The sequence below is a fragment of the Drosophila gunungcola genome (genome assembly GCF_025200985.1).
Source record: "Drosophila gunungcola strain Sukarami chromosome 3L unlocalized genomic scaffold, Dgunungcola_SK_2 000031F, whole genome shotgun sequence".
Classification (NCBI taxonomy): domain Eukaryota; kingdom Metazoa; phylum Arthropoda; class Insecta; order Diptera; family Drosophilidae; genus Drosophila; species Drosophila gunungcola.
Genome location: NW_026453183.1, coordinates 1,042,996 through 1,062,354, shown reverse-complemented (window position 1 = coordinate 1,062,354; position 19,359 = coordinate 1,042,996). Strand labels below are relative to the sequence as shown.

General features: G+C 37.5%; 1 protein-coding gene across 1 annotated transcript in view; it reads left to right on the top strand.

The window, feature by feature from the left end:
- LOC128260222 (calcium-transporting ATPase type 2C member 1-like) overlaps positions 1 to 18,966 on the top strand; it is a 43,953-nt gene extending 24,987 nt beyond the window's left edge. Inside the window, 4 exon segments of the mRNA XM_052993031.1 lie at positions 7,112 to 8,494; positions 8,496 to 8,826; positions 15,036 to 15,351; positions 15,411 to 18,966. Coding sequence (XP_052848991.1) covers positions 7,112 to 8,494; positions 8,496 to 8,826; positions 15,036 to 15,351; positions 15,411 to 16,110 — 2,730 coding nt within the window. The 3' untranslated portion in view covers positions 16,111 to 18,966.
- The last annotated feature ends 393 nt before the right edge of the window (positions 18,967 to 19,359 follow it).

Here is a 19,359-nt window from a genome sequence, read left to right as displayed (position 1 = left end):
CTCAACATCTGAACTATCAAAACAATTTAAATGCAGGATAACTCTTTTATCTTCAAAACTATTTTATATTTTTTCAAAGTTTGGGAAATACATTAAAAAAAAAAAAAAGCAAACATCGAACCAATGATGATTTCAGCTCAATTTTTTGATCGTTCCTATGGTCCCTATATGATATCGTTTTCCGATTTCAATAAAACTAAAAGCGTTATTTTAAACAAAAAAAAATTAAAAAATATGAAGTTAACATTTTTTTCATATATGTAAGTATATAACAATGTACAATTTCGGCTTGGTCTGAAGGATGTTCTGGCGAAATGAATACATTGGGAAGGCTCCAGATAAAACAAGTCTGCAATAAGGGGGTATTCTAATCCAGAAATTTGAAAAAAAAAACGATTTTTTATGCGTATATTGAATGTTTAGACTTTTGTACTAGATGTACATATGTAGATATTTATGAAGGTAAAATAATTCTAAACAAAAAATGCAATATGAAATGATTTATTTAGTGTGTTTAAATTTTTTTTTGCCACTCTAACTTAAATAAACCACTCTAGCCTTACATATTCCCATGAATTTATAAAAAAAAATATAATAACGTCTGCGTCGGTTAAATAATTATAGTGAGTATTTTGATTCGAGTCAGAAAACACGACACGAGCGCAACTCCAATCTGAACTTGACCCACACAAATAAATAATTCTACCAATAACAGAGCATGGGATGAAGTCTAATTGGAATTTCTGCGGCATTGAGAACCGCTCTCCCTCTCTCGAAAAATCGGATTTTGCGCCCCAACAGCACCGTCCGTGCTGTTAGTAGTGCCCTCTCGCTCCGCGCTTCCTCTCTCTCTCTCTCTCTCAATCTGTACACGTCGCTCGATCGCATTCGTCATTTTTCTTGGCCTGCGCGTGTCTCAATATCGGGAAACAAATAAGTGAAACAAAGCGAAACCTTTTTGTGAATTAAAACAGTCTGTGTTTCATGTGACACAGTTATTTAGAACGCCTCCCGCCCCCTGCCAGCTGACGCGTGAGTTACAAGAAAACGGCGACTGCACTGCCCGCGTCCGCTGTTAGTGTCTGCGTCCCTCTTCAACATTCGCGTGAATTGTTTTCGTCGCTGTTGTTGTTGTTGTGCCGTGATTGTCGCCTGTTTTTCATTTTATCTGCCGCCTTCTTTCACCTGTCCCGTCTCTGTTGTTGTGTTTTTTTTTTGTCGCGATGCTCCCACCTCAACTCCCGCTTTACATTTCAATTAATTCAATTGCCTGACTACCTGGCCGATAACTGCTTGTTTAGTCGTATTCCAAACTTCCAAAGCAGCGATCAGAAATTAACGTGCGACTCCAGATCTCGGGTACCAGTGAATGTGTTCAGTGCTAAAACATCGAATCTGAAAGCACCGACTTGGCCCGTAGTAAATTCAGCAAAGTAACAAAGCATCTAGGCCACGTTATCGATTTTCTACAAGCTGGAGAAACTGGCCCACAATTCTCAAGAATTGTTTGTCAAGCGGCGTTTGTACATACATATGTATGTATGTATGTTCATACATATGTATGTATCATTCTTCTGCTTCCCGCTTCCACTAGAAGAATTTACAATTTTACAGTGGATATTGGTTAACACAAAAATTTAAAACTCAATGTTAAAAATGGTTAATTTTCTAGGATATTTTTGGGTTTTAATTTAGTGTACGCGCTTAAAAAGAAATGCCAAAAAAAACAAAACTGTGTCGCCTTTTTTAATAATTACATTACTACGACCCTAACAACAATAAATGGATTTAAGTTTGATTATTTGGATGCTCTAAGCACTGAGCATTAAAATGTGATTTTTCATTTTCACTTGAAGAACCAAAATGTAACAACCAAAACTCAGGTCTGGAAATACAATCAATTCTTTGTAGATTTTACTATTTGCAATTGCTAGGGAGAAATATTTTACAAACGTTATTCTATAGAGAGCCGGAATAATGATGAAAACTATAGTTTTTATTGAAACAGAACAATATATAGCTAAAAACTTTTCACATCTCGGCTACTGTCCCCAGATTATTGTTACAGCTTTTTAAAGCCATGTCTATATCTATATTAATTGTACAGCAACTATAATAGAGCTCAAATTTTGAAATTTTTTAAAATGGCCATATCTTGGAATTAACATCTTCGTATTATTAAAAAAAAAACCAAGAAAGGTTGGCAGTTAACAGGTTTTTGAACAAATTTAAATTCGTGTTTCTAAAATCGGTGAAAATACTCTACCTCGTAGTTTGTGCTTACATGTTTAAAAACGACAAAGCTTAAATTTCCGGTTTTTCGTGTATATTACTATACGGTTCAAACCGATAATAATGCCGAAAAAATGAAGCTCCACCGATTTAATATATGTTTATATATGTTGTTATCCATTTTTTTATTATTAATAAGGTTTTACCTGTTTTTATGCCAATTTTATTCGTTATCTTCAGTTCTGATTAACCGATTTCGTTTAAAATGTTTGATAAAATTTCGACTTAAAATCAGTTTGCTTCAAAAAAGGTCCTGTTTTAATTATTTAAGGTATGTATAGCAAAAAAGTACCTATTATTGGGATATATATTTAAGGATGGGTCGAGAAGTGCACTATACAACTAAATAAATAAATATATCAAAAAACTCGGAAAACAAAAGGCTTAAACAACATACCCAACTGAACAAAAAAATAACTGAAAAACAAGAAAGGAAGCACATTTTGGCAAGCCGAAGTTTATATATTTTTTAAAACATATAAATTTCGAATTATATGCTTAAAATTATTATTTGTTTAAAAACATTGATGCTAAGATGGTTTTCAGCTAAATTGTTCGATCGTTCCTATGGCAGTTATATGATATCGTCTTCCGACTAAAAATTAGTAAACCATTACTATATACAAAAGTAATAACAATAAACTTGAAAATTAGAGAATCTAAAATTTGTTTAATTTATTTTTTGTAATATTCCGATTGTTCCCAAAGTAGCTATTTGATAATTATTGTTCCCAAAGTAGCTTTTTGTTAATATCGTCCGATAAATAATAAACTTTTACTATAAATCGAAGAACTAACAATAAAATAAAAAACAAAAGTTATAATTTTTTTATATTTTCTTTTTTGTGATTGAGCCTTTGGGAGATTTATTATTTAGTCGTCTGATCCGATTCGTTCCGACTTAAATGCTTCCGGCATTAGGAAGACATATTTTTAAAAAGTTTCAAATGTCCCCTTCACTTCGCTGCAAATTTCTGACTGCAAGGGTATAAAAATTACAAAATACCTCTCAATAAAATAAAAAATCCGAGCAATTTCAGTCTTTTATTATATCTGCATACATATGTAAGGCAATTAACACTGTGTAACATTTTTGATTTTCAAATAAGTAACCTACCACTAAAGACGGTAAAAGTTATGTTATCTTATTTGACCTTTAAAAAAATTGAAAAGAAGGTGTCGTTAGGGCCTTCAAAATATAATGAGTTATTCCAAAGAAATTATACAGCAATAAGATACAATTTAAGCAAACTGAAAACAAAAACATATTAGAAAAGCAATAACAATCGTTTGAGCTTTTGTTTAACAAAAACATTAATGGCAACTTATGGACACCATATTTTTTTCAAAGTAAAGCACCATGAGAAACAACAGCTAGTGCTAACCATTATCCACTGTTTAATTAGTATTTGGTCTGGTGTTATCTCCTGTATAGCTGGTTGATGTCTTGCGGGATCTTCGAGGGCTGTCAATAACCTACTCTTCTGACTGCGATTTTCGATTCAGATTTACCGAGAGATATCTTTCCCACTGCACGTCTCAATGCTGTCTCAACAAAAATAACAAACCCTGCAAATTCCGAATAAAATATAAAACTGGGCGATCTCACAAGCAGTTTTTCCGGAACCCACCATGTGCGGAGAGATATTTGCGGCAGACAAACTTTAATATTCATGCTCCCATCTCGTGCGTGACCAAACGGATAAATCAAGCACTAACCCAGTCCCAGAACCGATTGGCGTGCACCCTCGAATGTGGAGTCGCGAGAAGGTCGGAAAATATCCACTCTCGCGCTAATGATAAGAATTGTTGTCGTTTCTGTTCCACCAAAATGATAGTCATCAATGCCTCTGACGTAAGTGGTCCCCTCTAACTTGTATGTTTATGCCCATACACACATACCTTTGTGGGCACGTATGTTTGGGTTGGTGGTTGTGGTTATTTTTAAGTAAATGTTCACCGATCGTCGTTTATCTGTCCACAGTCCACAGTCCACAGAAACTTTTGCTAATATTGATGAGTTCCTCTTCTTCCAGAAGCCCTGAAAGATGCTCAGAGCTAGGCGCGCCATTAGTATTTTCATTGAGGAACAGGTACAGAGTGTTATACGTATTGTAAATACCAGATTCAGGAGTACTTTTTGCTAGCCTCTCGTAGTTGTGGTACTTGAAGTTCTGGTTAAACCCTTGCATTGCTAATCTAAGCCGACTTGTTGAAATTAATGGCCCAAGACTTGGTTGCAAATTAGTTAGGTATGGCTTATATAATATTTAGTCCCCCCTTCTATCAAATGGAGTCTATCCGGTTTTCCGGGAAGGGACTGCCTGGTACTCTCGGCAGCCGTAAATCACTAATAGCTGACGTGGGAGTCGCTAGTGCAACATTTTAGAGATGTACGCCTGTTTTCCATTATAATTTTAAAGCAACTTTCGATCGTCGAAGCACATACTCTTATATAACAATCACGTTTCACAACTATATTTTAGAATGTTTTCCCAAGAACCGTCAAGTGCACAATTCTCAATGCAACAAAGCCTCACTATTTGCACTTCAGCAAGCGACATCTGTGCGCTAGTTTTTTGTTCTGCATTTTAACACACAAGCCAAAAAAGAGAATATTACTTCCTGGGGTGTGGTGTGAATAATATGATGGGGGCACAAACAAACAAAAAACAAAAAATGTTTGCACAGAATGGGCCCTTCAGGTGTGGGGAGTAGGAAAATGTTAGTTTAGTGGAGGCAGAGAAAGAACTTCTCCCATAAATAAATGTTATTTTGGAGGTTTGCTCGGCGACGATAGTTTTAAAATGACTACCTATTGGTCAAACCACTTTTCGTGTTTTTTCCCGTCTTATCCTAATGATAAATTTTCATGCTGAAAATGCATAACAGAAACTGAGTTATACAACTAGCTCGGAGTTAGAAGATTGATGATTCCTTTTAACAGCTCAGCTCATTGAGTGGAGCAAGCTCCCAGGCGTGCTAGACATTTTTAGGTTGTTGGCCAAGATAAAACTTTAACTGAATGAACTGGACATTTAAAACCTATTATACCCTTGCAGAGGGTATTATAATTTTAGTCAGTTTTAAACGCAGTGAAACAGACGTTTCCGACCCTACAAAGTATATAGATTCTTGATCAGCATCACTAGGAGAGTCGATCTAGCCATGCCCGTCTGTCCATCCGTCAGTCTGTCTGTCCGTCCGTCCGCCCGCTTCTACGCAAACTAGTCCCTCATTTTTTAAGCTATCCCCATGAAACTTTCCCAAAGGTAGTCTTTCTGTTGCAGGTACTATATAAGTCGGAACCGGATGGGAAGACTATAGCATAGGAACAATCGGGGAAAAAAGGAAAATAAATTGTAACTTTGCAGATTTTAATTTTTTGTTTTACCATAGTTTTTCGAAATTGAAATATTATTAAAATCGGGCTATATGATTACCTCCCATAGAAATAATTGGAATGCTATAAAAAATTAATGATTCGAAATTTTAACTTATATTTATACCCTTGCAGAGGGTATTATAATTTCAGTCAGAAGTTTGCAACGCAGTGAAGGAGACGTGTCCGACCCTATAAAGTATATATATTCTTGATCAGCATCACTAGGAGAGTCGATCTAGCCATGTCCGTCTGTCCGTCCGTCTGTCCGTCCGTTTATATGCAAACTAGTCTCTCAGTTTTAAAGCTATCTGCATGAAACTTTCCCAAAAGTTGTCTTTCTATTGCAGGTAGTATATAAGTCGGAACGAGCCGGATCGGACGACTATAGCATATAGCTCCCATAGGAACAATCGGAAAAATAAATGAAAAAAATTATAACTTTTCTGTTTTTTAATTTTTTGTTTAGTTCTTCGACATATAGCAATGTTTAATTATTTCAGAATTATGGTATAAATTTTATCAAAATCGGACATCTATAGCATATAGCTCCCATAGAAATAATAAAAATATATAAAATAACTATCTAATAATTGAGCTGCAAATCATCATAGTTTCAATGTTTTTCAGCACATACTCAAGTAAATCATAATTTAAATGTTTTCAAAAGTATTTAATTAATGCAATAGCTACAAGGGTATATGAACTTCGGCTTGCCGAAGTTTGCTTTCCTTCTTGTTTATGTTCGATTTACGGCTAAGAATTACTTTAAATCGAATTTTCCACGAATGCCATTCTTGGAGTCGGTGAACATCCTTTTTAGGCAAACATCAAATTTTTCACTATCAGATGCTTAAAAAAATGGACTTTGTGATTACCTTGTGATGCCTTCTAAATTGGGCGCAATCCACCTATGTGCCAATATATTTGTATGACTTAACAACAAGATACTTAAAATGCCAATGTATAACGTGTACAATATATTCCACATTTAAACCTCGAAAAACCACACGAAATAAGAAAAAAAACCTCTCAATAAGCTTTAAGACAATGCTTATTTACTATGAAAGGAGAGTAGATAACTTAAACGAAAAAATGGACATATGTAACTGGCTGGGAGTCTCAGCGGGTAGTCTTTCAAACTTGTCGAGTATAGAAAATGAGCGATACTTTGGTGAAGAAAGGGCATGTTGTTAGCGTTTGAATTTGTTTGTTTGTGGAGACATCGAGCTTAGGAGTTTTTTGAACTAAGTTCGGTTTGAGCTTGGAGGCGTGTGTGCATGCTCCACATATAAGATTTCAAAATGTTACTATCTTCCCAGAAGATCCTTACCCTCAGTTCCGAAACGTTATTATTATAAGCTCTTAAACTCAAGTCAATTACCGATCCATTACAAAGATTTCAAAAGTATTTGACTGTTTTATTTCTCTTTGCAGACGGGGTTAACCCTCACACCCGAAATGTTGTTATCGACCTCGGAATCATCGACTCACAGCGCCTCCGAGGTCGCAGGACGACTGCAAGTCGACGTGCGGACTGGTCTCAAATGGACAGAGGCTAAGTACCGTGCCAAGATCATTGGGCACAATGAGCTGCTGCTCGTCGCGGAGGAGCCCACCTGGAAGAAGTACATTGAGCAGTTTAAGAACCCACTCATTCTACTGCTCCTTGGGTCAGCTCTGGTGTCCGTAATCATGAAGCAGTTTGACGACGCAGTGAGCATAACCATCGCCATCCTGATCGTGGTCACGGTGGCCTTCATCCAGGAGTACCGCTCGGAGAAAAGCCTGGAGGAATTGAAGAAGCTCGTGCCACCCGAGTGCCACTGCCTGCGCGAAGGCCGTTTAGACACCTTCCTGGCACGCGAACTGGTTCCCGGGGACATCGTGCACCTCAACGTGGGCGACCGGGTGCCCGCTGACGTTCGCCTCTTCGAGGCAGTGGACTTGGCTATTGACGAGAGCAGCTTCACTGGCGAGACAGAGCCGGCACGCAAGATCACTGATGTCCTGCTGAACAATTCTAACGTCAAGGATCACAGCAACATGAAGAACATTGCTTTCATGGGCACACTGGTGCGGTGTGGCAACGGCAAGGGCATCGTTGTCAGCACTGGAGAGCGCAGCGAGTTCGGCGAGGTCTTCAAGATGATGCAGGCGGAGGAGGCTCCAAAGACTCCGCTGCAGAAGTCGATGGACATCCTTGGGGCCCAGTTGAGCTTCTACTCCTTTTTGATTATTGGCGTCATCATGCTGTTGGGTTGGCTACAGGGCAAGCCTCTATCCGAGATGTTCAACATCAGCGTCTCACTTGCTGTGGCGGCCATTCCCGAGGGCCTGCCCATCGTGGTAACAGTCACTCTAGCCCTTGGGGTGATGCGGATGGCTAAGCGGAACTCTATCGTGAAAAAGCTGCCAACCGTTGAGACCCTGGGCTGCGTGAACGTCATCTGCTCCGACAAGACGGGCACTCTGACCAAGAATGAGATGACGGCAACGATCATCATAACGTCCGACGGATACATGGCAGATGTAACTGGCGCCGGGTACAATGACCAGGGGGAGATCCACATCCGGAACTGCAACAACGTAGAGATGGCCAAGGCCAACATTACGAACCTCCTGGAGATCGGGGCGGTCTGTAACAATGCTTACATCCAAAACGGCACGCTGCTAGGCCAGCCCACCGAGGGAGCTCTCGTGGCGGTGGCCATGAAGAACGGCATGTACGCCACAGCCGAGAACTATGTTCGCATCCAGGAGTACCCCTTCAGCTCGGAGCAGAAGATGATGGCTGTCAAGTGCATTCACAAGTACAACTAACAACAAAGAGGAGATTTTCTTCGCCAAGGGGGCGCTGGAGACGCTGCTACCGCAGTGCACTAAATACCAGTTCGGCACCCAGGCGGTACCACTAACAAAGCAGAACGAGGCCGAGTTCCTAGCTGAGGCGTACGAGATCGGTCGCAAGGGCCTCCGAGTGCTGGCGCTGGCCAAGGGCCGGTCCATGCAAGACCTGATATACTGCGGCCTGGTCGGCATCACTGACCCACCGAGGCCCCTTGTGCGGGAGTCCATCGAGATGCTGATGCAGAGCGGAGTGCGGGTCAAGATGGTGACTGGAGATGCCCAGGAAACGGCCTTGGCCATCGGTGAGTAATCGAAGGATCCTGTTTCGCTTGATTCAATCACATCCGAGATTGTATTTCCATTCAGTCGCTTTAGCCGACTCAAATCTCTTGGTCCCGTTCTTTTGCTTTCTTAGAGTAAAACTTGTTTTTCCGCCAAACTCTTTACGATTTCTCAGTAAAAAAGCCTAATTTAAGCTTACCCTGAGGACGAGAAACCGGATGGTTGATTGATAAACATTCTCCCTAGCCCGGCAAAATAATCATTCCTTAATTAGTCCTAACTGTAGCCTTGTCTATTTAAAAATTGCCGCTTCTCTGCTGCTTATCTCGACGATTATGTGGAGTCAAAACTCAATTATTAAGCCTTTAAGCTGCATTTTTGTTGGGCAGACAAACAAAGAATTTTTGGCTGCTAACTAACTGCTACTAAGTCGCCTACAACTATTTAAATAAATTTGTCTAGGCCGCATAATTAAAAGTGGCAAGGCTCGCTCTTGGCTGCCACCATGCCCCCTTAACAAGCCACAATTTATGTTTGACGAGATGAAACGAGTGCTATACAGAGGACACTTGAATTCCGAATTTTTACTAGAACATGTGAGTGAGTAAAAAGTTCTGCTTAGAAATTGGCCCAAACAATGGAATGTCTACCAGCCAGCCAAGTATTGTAGTATCCATAAAAAATATTAACCATAGGCAAGTGGCCAAAGTTTGAAGTTTTCCAGACTTAGAAGTTTTCCTTGTTTTTGCTGGTGTAAGTAGAGCTCTAAAATTTGTTCTTAAATCAAGTCTTGCCAGTGTAAATTCAGAACGAACTTGCCTATTTAAAAACAGTCCTATGACCTCAAATGAACATGCATAAATACACAACTAGTTGGGAATTCAAGAATCTCAGAAAAAATGGATTTGCTGAACAGAAAGCAGACATATACAAGGTTGCTCGCCAAATTGGAAAAGACAGCGCGCAACAGCACAAAGGAGTCCGTCGGAAGTGGAAAGCTGAGAAGGGAAGCCAATCTCAGGTAGCTGGTTTCTTTTATTGAAACAGGGTGTCCACATCGAACATGCTGAAAAGCAGAAAAAAGGCCAAAACAGGGGAGAGAGCATCGACATCGTTGTCAGCAGTCAGAAATAATTAACTGCGACCCTCATCTCTCCGCATCCTTAACATACATTGTTATCACAAACCGACCCAGCATCATCTACATTCTACACCGAGCTCATCATTTGCTCATCTGCAGCAGACAGAAACTCATCATCTGCATTGACAATGAAGTAGGCTTGGTCGATTGCCCGTTAGAAAAAACTTCAATACATTTGACTCTACCTCTGCAATTTAATTAAAAATATTTTAATTTTCACTTCACCCTTACACAGATTAAAATTTAATCACTGTACCTCCCCTGTTTTGTCGTTGTCTTAATTTGTTGTTTGTTATGTTTTAAACCCGACTTTAAATTTTCATGATTTTCGATTGACTGGTAAATGAAGACATAATGACTTGAAACTTTTCATAAATCTTATTTTTCTTAGTTAATTGGCGTTTTTCGCTTAACCATTTTTTAAGCCGCCGGTTTTAAGCGTACGTTTTAAGTCAACATTTTTTAGACCAATTTTATTAAGCGATTTTTTTTTTAATTTTTACTATTTTTTTAATTTAATTTCGTAAAATTTCGAGTTTTCCTTATTATAAACTAAACTAAGACAATAGTTTGTAACGCAGTGAAGGAACAAAAGGGTACTTATGAATCTTACTTTCGTGGTGGTTAATTTTGCAAAACTTTTGATCCAGTTTTTGAAAAATCCAAATTATGATCTATGTCGGAAAATTTTTTCCGAATTTGAAGAAAGGTAGAAAAACGTGCTGAATAGGCGAGTTCAAACTAATATTTCTCAAATATTTGGTAAGCTAGGAGCAAAATTTTGTTTTCCTATTTTAAAGAATTAATTTAAAATCAAATTAAAAATTAATCAACAAATTAGATTTTTTGCTTCTATTTCTTTAGATAAAAAGGTAATTTTTTTTCTAATTTTTTAACCTAAAGTGGAGAATTTAAAAAATTGTCAAATTTCGCCGGGCAATGGACTATACTATATATTATTTTTGAAGCCACGATTTATACTTTTTGAAAATCTTGTAAATTATGGGAGAAAAATATATGAGTTCAACTCCCGGTGTTGATATTTTTTTATTCGTAACCTCACGGAAGCTTTCAGTCAAGCAAATGGCTGGCGGATTCAATTGCGCCAGCAAAGAAAATAATTGATTTTAAAATATTTAAAAGTATTTAATATAAGTTAAATATTAAAGTGATTGTGTTCCCATTACCGCTTAATTTTACCACTTACCAAATCAGCGAAAAACAGGATTTTACAAGTTTCGATAAGCACTTATCGTACTCCATCCGTATCTACTTTTGTCTTTATTTAAACCTTTTTATTTTAATTTAATGGTTTGTTTTGAAAATATTTGATTAATTTTTGTGGACACAGTGAAGACGCTAACAGCTGACATGATTTTGTAAGCTATTCATTTTTCTCGGTCCTTAAGAACTGGGTTTCTTAATCCATATTCTTAGACTGTAAAGCTTCAACAAAAAAATGCTGTTTAACAATTCCCTTTTCTATTTCTAAGTCAACGAATGCAGGGTTTAATCACTTATAATTTCCCCACCGTAACACACTTCAAATTAGCGAAGTGACTTCAAAGTGCATATGGGATGCACTCTGCAATCGGCACAATAATCCTGCATGTTGATTGCTTGTGGATCCCTTCCGGAAATAATCATGCTATTTGCCCTGAGTCGAAGCAAGTTAAGGGGAGAAGAAAGTCAGTAGTCAGTAGTCAGTCGAGTGAAACCGTGAAGTATATGAACACGCTTAACTATAGGGGCGGAAGGCTAATACGACTTCCAGTACGAATTTATTTTAACCGCAGAGAAAACTGTTTTAACGGGCTTGTGACCCCTTATATTACCAAATGAGACCTTGCGTTCATCGGCGACGTTTGTTGTCTACTTTGTTTGCTCACAATTTGAAGTTGGTTTTGACTTTGTATTTTACACTGCACCTTCTTACACACAGATTTTCTGCGTGGGTTACCCAGGGGGTGAACAAAATGGCAGTCGCACCGTTTTATGCTCTTGACATTTTCATAAACTTTTTAGAACCGAAAGCCAAATAATGCTTGCGGGTGCACCAAGATTTTGCCTTATCCGCACCAAGACTCTGCCTAATCCGCTTTCGGCTTGTGGTTATGCTGCACTTTGTGACAACATTTTAAGTTTATGCCTCTTCTCTTAACTTTTTCTCAATTGATAGAAACATTTTCGGCCTTTTGGGCTAAAATTTAAATTTCTCTGGAAATATAACTTTTGTCTGCCTATTAAGTGTAAAAAACAAGAAAGCATGCCGAAATATAATGAATTGGTTGTAAATAAACACTATTATTGTTTTTTAAATTTTTTTAGTTTGATGATAACTGGTAACGGGTATACGTGACTGCGGACTTTATTTTATTATACAAGATGAATTGTTTATAACGTTTAAATCAAGAAAAAATCGTCATCATTTGAATTGTTTAGTAACAGAGTGATCTGAATACTGTCGCTGTTCATCCAGAAAGGTGGATGATAACGTTAAAAAATATGCGTATTCATTTTATCCTATTATATACACCTGTACTAATAAATATTAGTCTTTTTACTTCCGGTGTCAAAATTACTGAATAAAAGTATTTTTGAGTCCAAGATGCTTAAAGCCGTTTTCCTAACTCTTAGGAATCTGCTGATTTGCAACGCAAAAAAAATAGTTTACTTTTTAAAATTTTTTTTGACGAAAACTACTAAAATGTTTTAGATTTATTTTTTATAAAAAAAAAATGAACGATTAAAGACTATATTTTTAAACCCTTGCTGGAAATATTAAAATTATAGTTAGACAAGAAAGGAAGCAAACTTCGGCATGCCGAAGTTCATATACCCTTGCAGCTATTTCAAAAACTAAATACTCTTGAAAACGTTAAAATTATGATTTACTTGCGTGTATGTTTAAAAACATTGAAGCTATGATGATGTTCAGCTTAATTATTCGATAGTTCCTATGGCAGCTATACGATTGTTCCTATGGGAGCTAAATGCTATAGTCGTCCGATTTTGATGAAATTTAAACCGTAATTCTGCAATATTTAACCAATACTATATCTCGAAGCACTAAAAAAAAAATTAAAATAAACCAAAGTTATAATTTTTTTTATTTATTTTTATGATTGTTCCTATGGGAGCTATATGCTATAGTCGTCCGATTTTGATGAAATTTAAACCGATATTCTGAAATATTAAACCATTACTAAATGCCGAAGAACTAAACAAAAAATTAAAAAACAGCAAAGTTATAATTTTTTTCATTTATTTTTCCGATTGTTCCTATGGGAGCTATATACTATAGTCGTCCGATTTTGATAAAATTTAAACCATAATTCTGAAATATTAAACCATTACTAAATGTCGAAGAACTAAAAAAAAAATTAAAAAACAGCAAAGTTATAATTTTTTTTCATTTATTTTTCCGATTGTTCCTATGGGAGCTATATGCTATAGTCGTCCGATCCGGCTCGTTCCGACTTATATACTACCTGCAATAGAAAGACAACTTTTGGGAAAGTTTCATGCAGATAGCTTTAAAACTGAGAGACTAGTTTGCATATAAACGGACGGACAGACGGACAGACGGACAGACGGACAGACGGACATGGCTAGATCAACTCGCCTAGTGATGCTGATCAAGAATATATATACTTTATAGGGTCGGAGATGTCTCCTTCACTGCGTTGCAAACTTCTGACTGAAATTATAATACCCTCTGCAAGGGTATAAAAATGTGCAGCACACAAGACATTTCCGAAAGTAAATACAAATTCTTGATTATCATCACTAGGAGAGTCGGTGCAACCATGTCTGTCTGTCCGTTTCTACAAATCACTCAAATAGGAAGAATCGGGTAAAAAATAAATGATATAAAATTAAAATAGAAATTATTTTATTATAAAAATTAAATTTGTCAATTTTGGATCGAACCAAATTTGATTGAAAATAAAAATTTGTTAAGATTCTAAGTTACAAGCAAAACATATAGTGGGCAAACTGTGGCTTGGCCTAGGCAGTGGCTCACATTGAAGTCTGCGTTGGCTCAAATAGGAACCAATGCGACCTTCCGGCTGCCGGCTGCGCGATGGCTTGGGTATTTAAGGAGACCGGACGACAACAGCCAACTGAAACGTTCCCGTAGAGACCCCAAAAGGATAAAAATGGTTGGGAAAGCGACACTGGAGCTGGCCTTCTCTGTAATTTCCTGCAGCTGTTTGATGTCGGGCTGCTTTTAATTGTCTGAGAACCAAGCGAGTAGGGATTGGAGTCGCTGAATGCGTTTTAATTACGCCTTTCTTTTGCTCACTTCGCCTCGCATCTTTCCATTCGTCCCGACCGGTTGCTTTTGTTGCAATTTGTTATTATTTACTTCAGTGCACTCTGGCTTAAATTTTGAACGAACAGGACGAGTACTGGGGATAGGACAAATACGCGGGCGCCATAATGAAAATGGCGCCGCGACTTTCGCAAAAGTTCTCTTTGCGCTAAAGTTGTTGTTCCTGTCTGCCTCAGCTGCTGCCGCCCATTGTGCGCACTTCATAAATGCGCTCGAGTACAGAATGAAAGGTGGCAGGAAATGGGGATGCGGGCGGGGATCCATTCTTTTGGAAGTTTTTCAACTTTATTGCTTGGGTTTCAATTGAATTTCCGTGAAACGAACCACTCCTTGCCAGCACACCCAACAAATTAACAACTGTTTTTGCATTTTCTTTGGGGATTAAGTGCCAAGTCGATGACTTCAAGCTGTGCCGGCACACACGTGGCGCCTGGCCTGGATCTCCAGCCCTTGCCCTTGCCAGGCAGCTCCACTCGCCTGTTGCTTGGTGTAGTTCAGCGTCAATTGCTTGGAAAATGCAGTGAAAGACGATTTACTTGACTGCCTACCCACAACAAAGAGGCGACGCTGCCAGGTGAGGGCGCATTACAAGGTATTAGGAGTGGACTCAAGAACCAAAGAAGTTTGTTAGTAATTTGCTACCACCCCTCCCATCTCCCCTTTTTCTCTGAAATTGTTCCCGTTTAATACTCCAGGAAATCTGTAGTGTTTATCCGTCTTTTTACGAATTTATTTCTTGGTACTTCCAGCGAATCTCATTGGCATCGATACTATCCACCACCAGACGCTATCCGGTCAGGAAATCGATCAAATGAACGAGCACCAACTGGACAAGGTGGCCAACAACGTAAGCGTTTTCTACCGCGTATCGCCACGCCACAAGCTGGAGATAGTCAAGTCGCTGCAGCGCACAGGTAACATAGTCGGTATGACTGGCGACGGGGTCAACGACGGAGTGGCGCTGAAGAAGGCGGACATCGGCATTGCGATGGGCAAAAACGGTACGGATGTGTGCAAGGAGGCTGCTGACATGATCCTGGTCAACGACGATTTCCACACTATCATGTGAGTAGACTCAGTGGTCAGATAGCAGTGGACCTGAAATTAACTTTCTTTGTTTGCAGCGCTGCCATCGAGGAAGGCAAGGGCATATTCTATAACATCCGAAACTTCGTGCGCTTTCAGCTCAGCACTTCAATAGCCGCGCTGGCCCTCATAGCCCTGGCCACATTGATGGACATTGCCAACCCGCTTAACGCCATGCAGATTCTATGGATCAACATTATAATGGACGGGCCGCCTGCACAGTCGCTGGGCGTGGAGCCCGTGGACCACGACGTGCTCAAGCAGAAGCCACGCAACGTTAAGCAGCCGATGATCACCAAGTCTGTGGTGGTAAACGTACTGCTCAGTGCAAGCATAATAGTGCTGGGCACGCTGTGGGTATTCCAGCGCGAGATGGCCGACGGGACGCTGGGCAAGACCAAGCGAGACACGACCATGACCTTCACTTGCTTCGTGTTCTTCGACATGTTCAATGCGCTGTCTTGTCGCTCGCAGACGAAAAGCGTGTTCACCATTGGACTCACCACCAACCGCATGTTCCTGCTGGCTGTCGCCTTTTCGATCATTGGCCAAATGCTGGTCGTCTACTTTCCGCCTCTGCAGATGGTTTTCCAGACGGAAGCCCTGACGCCTTACGACATATTCTTTCTGGTCTCCCTTACGTCCTCAGTGCTGGTTGTCTCCGAGATAAAGAAATGGTTTGAGCGCACCATGGAGCGCAAGGTGTACAGCACCCGCTCTGATCTGGACTTTGTATGACAAAACGCAAGCGCTAGAGAAGACTTGCACCCCAAAGCCGAGTAAATTAAAAACCTTAACAAAAAAAAAACCACAAAAAAAAGCAAAACTATGCCAAAACAAGCGAGGAGCGCGGCAAAATGTTGCCAGAAGAGAGCAAGAGCCGAAAAGGAGCAAGGCAGCAGCGATGTGTGTGTTTACTTTTACATTTGACTCGACAAGTTAGCCAAAATTGAACCGACAATGTGGGGTCTTAACCAGTTTGCGATTTCTTTAGATTTGACGTAAGCTTCCAGGTTTGTTTTTTGCTCTCTGTAATTAATGCATTGTTTTATAAATTGCAAGGAATTGTGTTTCATTTTAATGTACTGTATTGAGTTTATTATGTAAGTAGTCAATTGTCTGTAGAACTTTTCTTTTATTGTTCGCTATGTACAACTTTCTTGCAGATGCTTTTCTATTTAAAAAAAAAGTTTCAAAAACTATTGATATCTCAGCGTCAAGTGCGCATACATATAATTTAAATTCTCCAATTGGCTGCAAGGCAACCTTTATATGTACTTTGTATTTCCATTTTATTTTTTAAGTTCTGCTCTAGTTTTTAATGCTCATCACACAAATTTAGGCAATTCAAAGTGTTTAATATTCTATAAAAATGTCGGAAAAAACAGTTTAATGTGATATTATTTTAAGCACATAAACCGATCATCCCACAAATGCAAAATTTATGTTGATTTGCACATCAGCTTGTGGAGCCAAATATTTTAATTTTTAAAAATAAAATTTAATCTAAAGAATTTGTAAACCAACAAGTTGAAAATTCAATTTCTGATTATCTTAGATCTTACCTCTTTTTCCCCGCAGCGAATCAGCCAGATTATAAATCAAGTGATCGTTTTCGTGAATGCGATTTGGTTCAACAGTCAAATGCAGTTTCAACCAGGTCTCAGCAAACATAAATGAAAATAAAATGGATAAGAGTCAACAAAGGCATGGCAAGGACAAGGCAAAGCAAGGCGTAGTGAAGTAAAACATGGTTTTTTTTTGGTAAAATTGATCGTTAATTTATTCGGTATTTGAAAAGCAAGGAGTACATTTGTGTAAAATTACGCAAATCAAAACTCTAGCGCGTTAGTTAAAATATACATTTTGAGAAAATCATGTCCATAAAAACATAAATGGAGAGTAAAAATCGATAATTATTTTTAAAAACAGAAAAATTCTTTCATTTTATGCATATTTTTATATTAAAAAAGCTTCGATGCGTTAAGAGTTTTTGTGTTTTTGCCTAGGACTTAATATCTATCAAAACAGAATAATGCACCAAACCAAATGAAAATTTGTACCAGACAAACAGCACCAGATTACTGGAATGTGCAGTAATTGATCTTTTTAAAATTAGCTCAACATGTATTCACAACAAATTCAGATACTTGCTTAGATTGAACACAGATGTAATCAACATACAAAAGAAATCAAGCGAATTTGGTTAGTTTTCTTAAAAAAAAAGGATTCAAAGTTAAAAATCAAAAATATGAATCTTAATAGTCAATTAATTGAAAGGAATATTAAATAAATTCAATAGAATACCGAGAGTTATCTCAGCTAAATTATTGAACTCACTAAATATCATTGTCATTTGATTCATATCATAGCAACTCAGAAGTCTTATACCCATAGAAAAGATTATACTGATGCACTAAGAGCATATCACATTTTCGATGGTTTGGTTTCGATCAACAAAACTTATTTCTGGGTCACCAATTGTAAAGAAATTTTTATTTGGCGGAAATTAATTTTTGTTCGCGCTGCTAAAGGCATCTAATGGACCAATCAAGAAATTTTTTTATTTAATCGCACATCAGTCCAAGCTCGACAGAGACGCATTCTCATATATCAAGGCAAAAAAAAAAGAAAAAAAAAAGAAAAAACTCAAAAACCGAACATAAAAAAATATATATTTAAAAAAGCTCGTTCAACAGAGCAAGCAATCAAAGGCTCATTATAATAACCCACGCATCAAGGCATACTACAAGTACACAATACAATATATACACGACAAATTCCCACACACATTCACTTACATCTCATCCACAATGGTAACAATAATTAGAAAAATAAGCGTATTTAATGACAAAAACTAATATAATAAATAAATTGCACCAAATAATATTAATATATTAGTCAAAACAGGTATAAATTAATTTATGGAATTTAAACATAACTATTTAAAGTTTTGTGTAAGTAATACAATAATTTATATGATTATGATATTAAAAGAACTCTTATTCACAAAAATATACTTTAACCGTCTATAAAAAGTATGCAAGTCTCATTTTATAAGTGTAAATGTCTTACAATGCTGGCAAATATTGTAGCTCCAAAAATTATGGTGCCTAGTTTTAACATGTACTAAGTTATAATTTCTACGGAGTTTGGTTAAACGAAATGTACAAGCTGATGGCAAACATACAAATATAAATAAATAAATATTCCTTTCATAAACGTAAAAAAATAAACTATTACTATCTGTGCTATTAAATGTAAGCTTTAAGAATATATGTATATCTAGATAAATACCAAGCATTACGCAAACATGCATATTTCGGAAATACCCCTCAGAACTAGAAATAATATGAATTGAACTTTCATCGTTGTGTTTAATTAAAGCCATCTCTTAACATTACGTTGACAGTGTCATCAACAACATCGTAAATAAAATAATTCGTTCATCGAATAATATTGGGGCTAAATCTTAAATATTAAATTAATTATGCAATGGTAACAATACTAATATATTTAATATTTATCTGTGGAATATCGCGAAACAAATATTTACTAAATATAATAAACTTTATGTAGTATATTCTTTGTGGATATCTTAATTTTCATCGAATTGGGAAGAGCTGTCTAGCTACTGGGAATTTTAATTAATCTTTCGCATATAATTATTTATTTCCTTTTAATTCCCTTGCAGAGGGAAGTATATTATACATATATACAGTGGCCCGCAGCTTATTTCGTGCACTTCATTTGGATAAACTTATTATTCTTAAACAAATTTCTAATATTTTGTGTGCCTTCCTTTCTGCTTCTGGACAGCTTTTAGACGATTTTCCATAAACGCGACTAATTTTTCGGTCGTTTCTACTGGTATTTTTTTGCCATTCTTCTATTAGAGCATTCTTCAAATCGTTTTTATTCGAAATTTGTCTTTTTCAAAATGCCAAGTTCAATATTTTCCATAAATTTTCGATGACATTCACGTCT